Raw genomic sequence first — 12757 nt, 5'->3', positions numbered from 1 at the left:
AGTAGGCATTGTTCTAGAGAAGTAAATTTGTCAGGCAAGCTTTCAAAAAAGAAAACATAAGACGAATATAAAGCTAAGTTTTCAAATTGTCTGATTAATCTGGGGTAGACACCCTCTGAAGTATTGCGATTTGGCAAGGGAAGACGTGTATGAAAGTTGAAAAAGAAGCGTGCAAAATGCATAATTTAAAGATGTATATTCAATACATTATGTACATTGTGTTATATAAAGTATAGAAAGAAAAGTTCAACAAAATCTCAGCAGACAAGGATGTACAGAGGATATTTAGTACTGCAGGCAGCCTAGATTTTACAGATGAGGAAACTGAGGTTGGAGAAATGGGACATTACAGTTATTTGCAAATTCTGTTAACTGGTTACCTAGATGGGGGCAGGGCAAGGGATTTGGTAGTCACTTCTCTGTTGTTTGACTTGGGTACAGTAAGGATGTAATAATTTTTAGTGATTTCAAACAAAATAAAGATTTAATAAAAATGCCTTTGTACCCTGTCTGTTTCCAAAATGGACTTGAGGCACTTTGCAATCAAAGTACAAATATACAGGAAAGTTTTTTAAAATGAATTTAATGACAGAGGAAGACAAATACAGTATGATTTCACTTACATGTGGAATCTAAAAAACAAGTGAACAAACAAAAGGAAAGAGAAATGTCTATTTAGATCTTCTGCCCATTTTTGGATTGGGTTGTTTGTTTTTTTGATATTGAGCTTCATGAGCTGCTTGTATATACTGGAGATTAATCCTTTGTCAGTTGCTTCGTTTGCAAATATTTTCTCCCATTCTGAGGGTTGTCTTTTCGTCTTGTTTATGGTTTCCTTTGCTGTGCAAAAGGTTTGAAGTTTCATTAGGTCCCATTTGTTTATTTTTGTTTTTATTTCCATTACTCTAGGAGGTGGGTCAGAAAGGATCTTGCTGTGGTTTATGTCATAGAGTGTTCTGCCTATGTTTTCCTCTAAGAGTTTGATACTGTCTGGCCTTACATTTAGGTCTTTAATCCATTTGAGTTTATTTTTGTGTATGGTGTTAGGGAGTGTTCTAATTTCATTCTTTTACATGTAGCTGTCCAGTTTTCCCAGCACCACTTATTGAAGAGGCTGTCTTTTCTCCATTGTATATTCTTGCCTCCTTTATCAAAAATAAGGCGACCATATGTGTGTGGGTTTATCTCTGGGCTTTCTATCCTGTTCCATTGATCTATATTTCTGTTTTTGTGCCAGTACCAAAACTACAATGAGGTATCACATCACACCAGTCAGAATGGCCATCATCAAAAAATCTACAGACAATAAATGCTGGAGAGGGTGTGGAGAAAAGGGAACCCTCTTGCACTGTTGGCGGGAATGTAAATTGATAAAACCACTATGGAGAACAGTATGGAGGTTCCTTAAAAAACTAAAAATAGAACTACCATACGACCCAGCAATCCCACTACTGGGCATATACCCTGAGAAAACCATAATTCAAAAAAAGTCATGTACCACAATGTTCATTGCAGCTCTATTTACAATAGCGAGGACATGGAAGCAACCTAAGTATCCATCAACAGATGAATGGATAAAGAAGATATGGCACATATATGCAATGGAATATTACTCAGCCATAAAAAGAAACAAAATTGAGTTATTTGTAGTGAGGTGGGTGGACCTAGAGTCTGTCATACAGAGTGAAGTAAGTCAGAAAGAGAAAAACAAATACTGCATGCTAACACATATATATGGAATCTAAAAAAAAAAAAAAAAAAGAGTTCTGAAGAACCTAGGGGCAGGACAGGAATAAAGATGCAGATGTAGAGAATGGACTTGAGGACACAGGGAGGGGGAAGGGTAAGCTGACACGAAGTGAGAGAGTGGCATGTATATATACACTACCAAATGTAAAATAGATAGCTAGTGGGAAGCAGCCACATAGCACAGGGAGATGAGCTTGGTGCTTTGTGACCATCCAGAGGGGTGGGATAGGGAGGGTGGGAGGGAGACGCAAGAGGGAGGAGATATAGGGATCTTGGATAATTCCAAATCCACAGAGTGTGAGAGCAGCAAAGCAAACCTACAGTATTTGGTCCAATCTTCTCATTTTATAGATGAGGAAGCTTAGGCTCAGAGAAGTGAAACAGCTTGTTCAAAATCATACCAGCAATTGTCGTGGCTGAGCCCAGACTAGAACCCAGGTGACCACATGTGTGACCTAGTTATTTCAATAAAGGAAAGAAATCACAACAGGGAAATTCAGACAAAGGGACTAGAATGGCCAAACCTTTCTGGTGTTCATAACAGCTTGATCCAAAGTCAATAACTTTAACAGAGACTTGGCCCTTTTGGTACAACACTATATTCTCCTAGAGAGAAGAAAGACATAGGTCAAGTTTTAACAATGTTATCCAAGGCATTCTGTTTACCTAACTGCCTGCAGGACCCACCTCCAAGTGGGCTCCTCCTACATCTCCAAATCCCCTCGTTCTCCCCCCCTCTGACGTTCCCTTCCACTGTGGGCTGCACCTCTTGTCTGGCCCCAGTATTTGCTGCTTTGTGGTATTTCTTCTGCGTGTATGTTGCATCTTTACTGATATCAACTGTGCAACTCTTGAAGACGGTGAGTTTCTTTTTATCTCCTTGGTACCTGGTTCTACGCCTTGCTTGCATAAGGCCTTAGAAATATCACTGACTGAATTAGATGTTTCCACTTAGTGACCCACCAACATACTGATACGACAGTAGAAGACGCCCCCCCCAAAAAAAAACCCACAATGATTTGGTTGGAGTTGTGATTGTCATGCTGACTTTGGGGAAAATGTGAGGCCAGGTGTTCCAGGAGAGTCCTGGATGAGAAAGCAGAGCTCCTGGGCTCTGCTCTCACAGCATGGGAGTGGACCACGTGGGGCTGGAAGATTAACGTCCTAATCGTATTTCCAAGGATCTCAGTATCAGATGAATTGACTGTTATGAATATCAGGTGATTTGATTGCTTATGGAATCCTTTGACATTCTAGGTATGGCTTAGCAGGCCTGGTCTGAAGCTGCTGGCATTGCCAACTAAGAAAGTACAGATTCATCCATAGTAGCTTTTCTAAAGAATATTTGTGTTAACTGAAAGATAATGATCAGCAAAGGTCTAAAAGGTAGGAATTTTTAGTGTGTCTCTAGCCCAATGGAAAGGCTCCTTAACTAAACGGGGCTGGTCTTTCCATCTTATTGGCAGAAATAGCTCTACAGAGGGTACGGATGCGTGAGGCCATCACAGCTCATTGATACTAACCGTTAAGTCCATAGGAATAACTCCCTGATTCTTGAATCCACACTCACCAAACTCTCCTGGTTGTGTGTCTACTTCCCTATTGAGCACATATATTCCAGTCCATTTGATCTATTTTGTAAGGAAATCTATTAACTCACATTTTGGCTGCCACCTATCTTGTGAGGTTCCTTGGTGAGAGTCAGTCCCCTAGGCCCAAAGATCATGGTCCCTTTGGAGCTGCAAAGCTGAGGATTAGGAACTTAGATGTGGAGAACAAGTCAGTGTACCACCATCCTTGTGGGGCTCCATCAGTCAGCCATGAGAGAACATCTCTACCTTGACAATCTTTAATTGTAAAAATACCCCAAATCTACCCGATGAGTTATAGTTGGGTTTTTTTTTGGTTTGTTTGTTTGTTTCTTTTTAAGTAATGTGAACCCCATTTGGGGATGAGAGAAAGGAATGAGGAAAAGCTAAGAGACATTTACATACCTGTGAAGGTCAGGTTGTTTTGGAACCAGCTCTTGACCCCAGATCTTCACATCCTTATACCTTTTCCCTAGCGACCTCTCTGTATTCCTCACAATTGCAATCGTTAACTCTTCTAACAAGCAACTGTTAATTGCCTACCATTACTATTTCTGGGTACCATGTTAGGTCCTGGGAATATAATGGTGAGAAGACATGGTTCCTGACCTTGGAGGAACTTGCAGTCCAGAGGGGGATATGGATAAAGAAACAATTCCTACACAAAGCAATCAGTTCAATAACAGAGCTAAGTATAGACTAGGAGCCAGACATCTGGGAAGGCAGCATCCATTTGGAGTAGAGGAAGTAGTCAGAGATCTGCTGTACCCTAGGACCAACTCAGAGGAGAGTGGACGCAGGGAGGATTTAGGACAGCAGTGACCCACCTCCCTGCATGACACACGTCTCCGCTCGCCCCCAAGCCCTCAGCCTTCCTGGTCCCGTCTGCCTTGATGGCACTGCGTCTCTCTTCCTTGCCCCAGTATCCCTGCTTTAGTCCTCGCTGCATCTCACTTGCTTTACACAACCTACAAACATGCTGCTTGGCTTCCATCCTGCAGGCCTGCCCAGTTACCGCCGGGGAAAGGAATGGGGCAAACCCTTCCTGAGGGCGGGGACCAGCTCCCCTGCGTGGGACAGGGGTTGTACTCACAGGCTTGAGGTCACAGTGAATGATTTTCTCTATGTAAAGCATTTGCAAACACTTCAAAACAGAGAGGGTGAAGCGCCGAACTATCGAGAGACTGAAGCCTTGGAAGCTGTTATTCTTCATCAGCTCGTACAAGTTGATTCTGGGACAGAGAGAGAAAGTTTCGTGCAGCAGCATGATGCTGAGTTTGAACCTGGAAAAACAATCCCATATCACCTGGTTTCCCTCTGGCAGCACGCAAGACTCAGACCAGGAGGTGGGGCTTTTGTGTCCTATAAACTCAATTTTCCCATTGACACATCGCGGATCCAGGGTACAGCTCAACTGTGCTGGCCTCTCAGACGTCCCTCATTTCTTACATGGCAAGGTCCTTGAATCACTCTGTTACACATGTATGTTAAAAAGTTGAGCCAAACTTCTGAAATATTCATAGTTCTTCCCGTGGGAGGGATCCAGGGACCCCTCCAATCACTCAACCAAGTGGCCACCCCTGCCCAGGCCTAATAAGTCTGTCTAAAGACATCAGGCTCCTGACAAGTAAGGAGGCAAGGGAGTGGGCAGAGGGGGGCTGAGGAGAGATGGAGAAGCCCTACCCTATCTAAAAGAACGAACTTACGGTCACCAGGGGTGAGGGCCGGGGGAAGGGATAGTTAGGGAGTTTGGGATTGACATGTACACAAGGTTATGTTTACAATAGATAACCAACAAGGACCTACTGTATAGCACAGGGAAATCTGCTCAATATTCTGTAACAACGTAAATGGGAAAAGAATTTGGAAAAAAATAGATACATGTATATGTACAACTGAGTCACTTTGCTGTACCCCTGAAACTATCACAACATTGTTCATCAACTATGCTCCAATATAAAATAAAAATTAAAACCTGTCGCCTTGCAGGATTGAGGGCTGGCTTTTGTCAGATCATCGTAAACTTTCTAGACCGGCAGAAACCTGAAATATTATATCAAAGCCTGCTACGTTATGCGACAGCTGCTGATTCACCAATGTGGGAAACTAATAGAAAGCATTTCAACCAGAAAACCTTATGCATGGGCTGTCAGTTCATGATCTCTGTGCAAACTGTGAGATGGGAGAGTTGGGGGAGAAGGGCAGGACCCAGAGACAACGCTGCATCAACCTCTTCCTGGTTTCTCCTAACTTTCCATTTCTAGGCTTTCTCTCACGCTGGCAGTATTTAGGAAGCCGTTCTTTCTCGAGGGGTACAAAGGAAATGTGAGACATGGCTCTGGCCTCCTCAGAACAGCTGTGTGATCCAGGCAGCTCCCCAACCTCTCTGGCCTGTGGATTCTCCCTTCACACACCTGCCCCTCCTGACCCCTCTTTTTTTTTTTTTTTAATTAATTAATTTATTTATTGGCTGTGCCGGGTCTTAGTTGCGGCATGCAGGATCTTCTTTGCGACATGCATGTGGGATCTAGTTCCCTGACCAGGGATCGAACCTGGGCCCCCTGCATTGGGAGCGTGGAGTCTTAGCCACTGGACCACCAGGGAAATCCCCTGACCCCTCTTTTAAGGACATCCTAACTTGCACCATGATTAATGGCCGAGAAAGGCAGCCTGGATTGCCGTGTTGCCATGAGGAAGATAATTCACCTCTGCATATTGGAAAGTGGACGACGTTTTGTAACCATCAGAGATGGCGAGTAGAGTGGCAGCATTCCTTCTGATTTAATGTAGCCACTCCTGGAATTGCACCGTCAGCGACGGCGTCGTGGGAGCACCAAGCCACCAGCTCAGTGAAGCTAATGAGACTGGGCCTCTGAGGTCTGACCCCTGATTATTCTCCTTTGCTAAATGCATTCCGGGTTTCTGGTTTTATTTAAATTGCATCTGATGGTCTTCCCAGAGCGATAAGTAATCAAATTAGCATGCCCCTTCAGCTCCAATGTTCAAGCAAGGGATGCCAGTCTATTTAAGTCAGGTTCGGCTCTCGTACCAAAAATATCTGTGCCTGTCCTTATTTGCTCAAAATCAAAGCCCTTTCCCCCTTCTGAGCAGCCAACTGTGTGCTCCCTTGGGTTCCAAACTCTGCACCGTAGGGTCCTAAAGCTAGTGATTGGGGACAGGCAGCAAAGGAAGGTCCTTTTCCACATTTCAGTTTACCTCTCGAGGGCAGAGGTCTTGTTTCGGTTCTGTCACCGGGCCCAGCACCCAGCACCTGGGCAGCACACCTTGGTACACTGGCAGGTGACAGATGTGACCAAGGGATGGGGTGAGATGGGCAGCTTTGGGTCCAGCTCCCTGGTTTTCTAGATAACTGAGTGGCCGGTGTATTCACTCTAGTCATTAAATGTTCACATACAGACAAATCCAGTGTTCTGACCTCCAAGTTTCCCTTCTGTCACTTAGGCAACTTTTCAGAACAAAATGAATTCAAAAGAAAAGGCAGCTGACCCCAGGAGTTCAAAGGTGATGCAGAGATGGTTGCGGAAGTAGAAGAAGTCCTTCATGTGCACCACGTTGTAGGTGTTGTCTTTGTCCTTCCTCCTGAGAGCTTCCAGGATCTTCAGCTCCACCAGGGCCTGGTGGTGAAATCTGAAGAGGTTGGGGAGCAGTGGGGGGGATGGGGATGGGACAGAAGACACAGTGTCACATCCAGCTGCAGCAGGTGGCCCTTCCCAGCTCTCCCCATCACCCCAACAGGGCAGAAGGTGCTAACCACTCTGTCCTCTTGCCTCCTCTCTGCCCCTTCCTGGAAGCAGACAGGGAGAGAGGTAAAGAGGGAAGGAAAAGGGAGACCAGAGGAAGAGGCAGAGTCAGGAAGGGTTGGCATCAGGAAGGGGCCGGAGTCACGTGGTCCTTCCTCTACAGCTTACACCATCTGTCAAGCCACACCTCTTCTTGTTCCTGATGATTTTCAAGGCCACCAACTCATTGTTTTTATGATCCAAGCACTTGGCCACCTGTGCAAAGGACCCTTTCCCGATCATCTCCAGAACCTCGTAGCGGTAGGCAATGTGGTCATGCAGGACCTGCAGAAGCCAGGCCAGGGGTGAGGAAGGAAGCCATAGCTTCTGGGCTTGCCTGACATTGGGGCCCCTGGATACCCATTCCCAGCTCATGGCTGACTCTGGGGAGAACTTTCTAAACTGCACTGGGCACTAATACAACCCCACTCTCATCTCATTGCTACTGCAATGGGGTTGATGCCCGGATCCCAGGCCAGCCACGTGGCACCAGGGAAAGTCCCACAGCCTCTCTCCATGCCAGGCAGTGCAAAGAACACTGGGTGGTCTTTCAGAAACTTGGGTTCTTGTCCCCATCCTGCTACCACCTCTAGTTTTCTGCGTGTGTGGGAACCGTGAACAAAGAGGCCCCAAAGGTTCCGTCTGGTTTGGACATTTCACGATGCTCGAATGCGGTGGGGCAGCAGCTTCAGTTTGGGGGAAGTTCTCTTTCTGACCCTTGATGTGTCTCCACCAATCAGAGAAGGCTTTGTGTCTGCTCTGCCTCTTCCTGGCCAGATAGGGTTCTCCTCTTGACTTATCCAGATTTAATTTTATCTCAGAATTAGCATTACAGAACTTGGGCCTTTTTCAACTAAGAAATATTTTCCAAGAGCCAGAATCACCCACGTTTTCTGTGTGCTGGAAACTAAGGAATGGGTGTCTAATCAAAGCAACAGGAAATGTTCGATTAAAAAGCCTTCACCTGGGTGGCTTCAGACAAGCCACTTAGCACTGTGGGCTGCAGTGTCCGTGACTGTGACGGAAGGTCCTGGATAAGATGACCGCTAAGATCCTTCCACCCTGAGAATTTGATCCCTAGTGTTACATTCATGAATTTGGGAGAGGTGAAGGATAAGTGTGAGTGCCCGGGTCCTCGGGATGTGTTTGTGAGTGCATGGTAGGGAATCTGTTCGCACAGGAGGGATCAAGACCATAAATATGAACCAGCACAACCTCACTGATATGGGGAAGGAGCTTCCTCTCGTGTGAAGGTCTGTTATGAAAATGTACGGGGAAAGGGCAAGGGGTAGGTTCTGCACGTGTTGGCCCCATGCCAGACCTGCTGGATAAGGATCTTCATTTGTAATAAGATCCCCAGGTGATGTATGCATGCCATAAAGCTTGAGAAACACAGACCTAAATCCGATCAAGAAAATCCGCCTCTTTTATAAAGTCATCAAAGAGCAATCGTGTCTTCAGGCACCCCAATGTTCACTGCAGCACTATTTACAACAGCCAGGTCATGGAAGCGACCTAAATGCCCATCGACAGACGAATGCATAAAGAAGATGTGGCACATATATACAATGGAATATTACTCAGCCATAAAAAGGAACGAAACTGGGTCATTTGTAGAGATGTGGATGAATCTAGAGACTGTCATACAGAGTGAAGTAAGTCAGAAAGAGAAAAACAAATATCGTATATTAACGCATATATGTGGAACCTAGAAAAATGGTACAGATGAACCGGTTTGCAGGGCAGAAATTGAGACACAGATGTAGAGAACAAACGTATGGACACCAAGGGGGGAAAGCCACGGGGGTGGGGTGGGGTGGTGGTGTGATGAATTGGGAGATTGGGATTGACATGTATACGCTAATATGTATAAAATGGATAACTAATAAGAACCTGCTGTATAAAAAGAAAATTAAATTAAAAAAAAAAAAAAAGAGCAATCGTGTCTCCTAATCCAAGTTAAGAGGAAGTGTCCAGAGGAGGAAATTCCCAACAGCCCACAAGCCTAGTGGACTAAGCATCACACATCTGCACATCCTCAGAAGTAGAAAGGAACACCTTGCACCGCCCAGACTCCACCTGCAGGCTGGGGAGAGGCACTGTCCCGGGAAACCCCAGGGACGCAGTCAGAAGACCGGCAGGAGGAGCTGCTGGGACCGACCTTTAGAAAACTGAAGGGAGCGCTGTGCACCAGAAACTACAGTGGCAAAACTTTTGTTGTCTGTGGGGGAAATGACACTGATTATAAAATAGAAAAAGGTCGTATATGGGCTTGTATGTAGGAAACAAAGAAGGGAATATTGGGAAGATTGAATCTTATTCCACAGCCTGGCCTTCCCAATGGGTCCAGGGCTGTGCCGGAGAAGAGCCTGTGAGAGTTCACCCAGGATGCAAACCTGCCACCCCAAACACTCTTGGAGAAAATCAGCATTCTGTGAGCAGACCACTTTGTATATTAATTGCATGTTTTTTCTCATTTTTATATGTGGTATTTCTTTGGTTTAGCACCTCATAGAATCCTTCAGGATGCCTGGAGTTCCAGATACATCAGCGCCAAATGCTATAAAATACCTCATGCTTTTTTCCCTTCCAGACTATCTCTTGTCCCCAGGCCCCAAAGCCCTGCAGTTACAACGACCTGCTCCCTCATCACCTTCATGTAGGAGCCGTGTTTATCATCGAAACTTGTCTTGCTGAATTTATCAGGAGCCATGTGGAGTTTCTCAGCTTCCAGCCCCAGGAACCACAGCTCTGTGTAGCCCAGGACTTCACTTTGCTCATAAGAAGACAGCTGGTTCTTAAAAATCTTTAGGGCCTCTGTGTGAACAACACTGCAGATGTCAGTTAAGATGCCGTAACATGGGGATTTGCCCAGATGCAGACAACGGCATCCCTTCCCGTTCATGAGCCAGGCGGCCCTTTCCTCAACGAGGCGGCTCACTAAGGACCATGCATCCTGGATCCCGTAGGGTCCAAGGGGAACCAGGATGGATGTCAAGGTGTGGTATTGACTTCACCCAACCAGGAGGAAAACACACAGGAAGGGAAGGGAGAATTTAGTCCCCAAAGAGCTATGGGTGCAGCAGCTTGGGTAGAAGATCCAGGAGTCAACATAGTGTCAACAGAAGTGTGTAGTTAAGGCAGCAGTCGCCCAAGTTCATGTGGTACTGGGCTATACAATGTCTACCCTGAGAGGGTTTGCAAACTAGAATGCCTTCAGGGACCAGGAAAGTGACGTAAATTCAACTTTCAAGCCCAGGAGGTATTCCTGCTCAAACCTGCGCTGAGCCAGTGGGTCTGAGTCTGGGGAAGGATGTGTGTCATGCCTTCTTTGCTCTGCACTGGCCACATTGCATCGGGGGCTGGTGTCTCTTCTGGGGCGGGCGGGGTGGGATTCAGGCTTTAAGAGAGATGGCGATAAGCTGGTGAGTGCTGAGAGGAGGCAAAGCAGGATGAGGGATGCAGGGAGGACAGCACGTTATTTGACAAACTGCCGAAGAGTCAGAGAAGGAACTGCATGGAGGAAAAGAGGACGCACAGGGGACAGGACCTATGTGGGACACAGGACTACAGGTGAAGGGCGGTCACGTATAAGCCGACTAAGGCACGTCCTTTGCCCAGAAGACATAAGCAGGGAGGCAGGTACCAGCTCTGTAAGGGCAGAACCAGCACAGGACTGGAATGATCTCCTCATGGGCAGGTCCGGAGATTGTTCAAGGAGAGGAAGGACAACTCAGTTTAAGGCTGTGGGAGAGGAGGTCCGAGCCTCAGATGGTGTTGGCTTGTGGTCAGTGCTCAGAGGACTTTGGTTCCCTTCCTAGGAGCCCTAATCGTGTGAATCCCTGGACCTTGTTGAGGAGCTGGGCTCCTGGCCCAAACACGTGTGATCTTTCAGGCCTGACCGCAGGTGATGACAAAGGCTTTACCCGGCAGGCCCGCGCAGGGAAGCTGCCTTCCCACTGCAGCCCGGGTGCCCAGCCAGTGCATGGGGGTCTCTGAAGAGCTGCAGTCAAGGACGCAGGTCCCCCTGGCTGGCTGTGCTCTTGTCACCCAGGAGCCTCCGTTCAGAGCCCTCCTCAGGTGCTTCTGCCGAGACCTCATCACCGAGACGGGACTGGGGGCCTTCGAGACACTCTCTCCCGCTCTGACCCAGAACGCAGCACCTCTCCACGCCCAGCTCTCCCCGCTCCTCCGCAAAGCACCAGCAGCCTTGTACAGGCTCCCATCTGCCTCTGGCCTGGGGCCAGTCCACAAGGGAGACTGGAACGGTGGGCAGTCAGCGCCCTCCCATCCGCCTCTTGCTTACACCATCACAGGAAGTGAGGAAGCCTTGACTGAGCGCATAACCACGCGCCTACACCCCGCTGCGGCCCCAAAGGCACACCTGCCGCTCGCAGAGGCACCTTCCGCTTGCACTTCTTTGGCGGCTTCTCCTCTGGTTTGGGATCTTGGGTTTTGATGTTCGAAGGGAAGGGTGTTTCTGAAGGCTTGAGCTCAGAGGACGACCCCTGGCTGTGAGTTTGATTCTCCTGTGCAGGGAAAGAGACTTGCAATCAAGGACTCTTTAGGTCGCTTCTGGGTGTCCTAAACCATTGATCTGACCAAGAACAGCCGCATGCAGCCAGACTCTTCTCCCTCTCCAGGGAGAAAATGGTCATTACAAGACAGTAGGTTTCTCAACCTTTCTCTCAGAGGAAGGATCCGTCTGACTCACGATATTCTCTGGGACAACTGTGGTGTACATTACAGTTTGGAGCGGACAACCCCAGTGATATCTTACCGCAGGAAGGATGGGAACAGTTCTTTCCTGCTGACCTAGAGGAGGCCAGTTCCTAACTAGAGAGAGTGACCTGCCCAAGGGCACAAATACTTGAACTTAGGTGTGTATAACACCTCTTTAACTCGGCACTTTCTCACATCATCCCATTTGGTTCTTACACAAAAAAAGTAGGGGGGTGTGGAAGGAAAATCAACATTTTGTATTGTTTATACATGCTTCTACCATTTATGTACCCGACACTTTATTTTTCTTTTTCTCAGTGAATCCTCATGACAACCCTATAGAAAGTCTGTTTCGTACAGAAAGTCAATGACTCATTGTTCAAGTTTACATTCATTGTCAAGAGGGAGAACAGGAGTGGAACCCAACTCTTCAGCTCACGATGTGCTTTTCCCACCATCCTAGGCCTTTCTGAACTTGGCTCTGGACTGAAAGCAGGTCTTTTTCACCTGCCTGTTCAAGGCCACCTCCACTGCCCTGTACTCACGTGATGCAGCAGGGGTTGCTTTAGCGGGAGTTTACTGCTGATGCGTGGGAAGTTCACCATGTTCTTCTTCCCCTTGGTGTCCACGAAAGGCAGTGGCATAAAGGTGGTGTTTCTGTTCTACAGGAGGAGAAACTGGGTACGTTACAGACGCCTCAGGCAAGAAAGTGTTCCCCAGCACCTTCCCCAGAGCAAGGACGAGCCTGAGGCAAATCCAGGGCAAGATCTATTTCTGAAGTTCTTGGAGAGAAAAGCAGAGTGGTCAAGCAGACAGGCTCTGGGTTCGAATCCCTGCTCTACCACTTACTAGCTGTAGACCCTGGACAGTCACACTGACCCTTTCTCTAAGCTTCAA

The 12757-nt window shown here is 47.1% G+C and overlaps 1 protein-coding gene across 1 annotated transcript in view; it reads right to left on the bottom strand.

Annotated features, from left to right (window-relative positions):
- Positions 1-12757, bottom strand: part of DYRK4 (dual specificity tyrosine phosphorylation regulated kinase 4) — a 48340-nt gene that overhangs the window by 9117 nt on the left and 26466 nt on the right. The window contains exons 4-10 of the mRNA XM_059934421.1: positions 12406-12522; positions 11523-11667; positions 9792-9955; positions 7287-7423; positions 6846-6986; positions 4432-4570; positions 2274-2355 (exon numbers count right to left, since the gene is read on the bottom strand). Of these exons, the coding sequence (XP_059790404.1) occupies positions 2274-2355; positions 4432-4570; positions 6846-6986; positions 7287-7423; positions 9792-9955; positions 11523-11667; positions 12406-12522 (925 nt within the window). The remainder of the gene's footprint in view (positions 1-2273; positions 2356-4431; positions 4571-6845; positions 6987-7286; positions 7424-9791; positions 9956-11522; positions 11668-12405; positions 12523-12757) is intronic.

The sequence above is a fragment of the Balaenoptera ricei genome, chromosome 10, assembly GCF_028023285.1.
Source record: "Balaenoptera ricei isolate mBalRic1 chromosome 10, mBalRic1.hap2, whole genome shotgun sequence".
Lineage (NCBI taxonomy): Eukaryota > Metazoa > Chordata > Mammalia > Artiodactyla > Balaenopteridae > Balaenoptera > Balaenoptera ricei.
The sequence above is the reverse complement of the archived record's forward strand: the minus strand, read 5'-3'. Positions and strand labels throughout refer to the sequence as shown.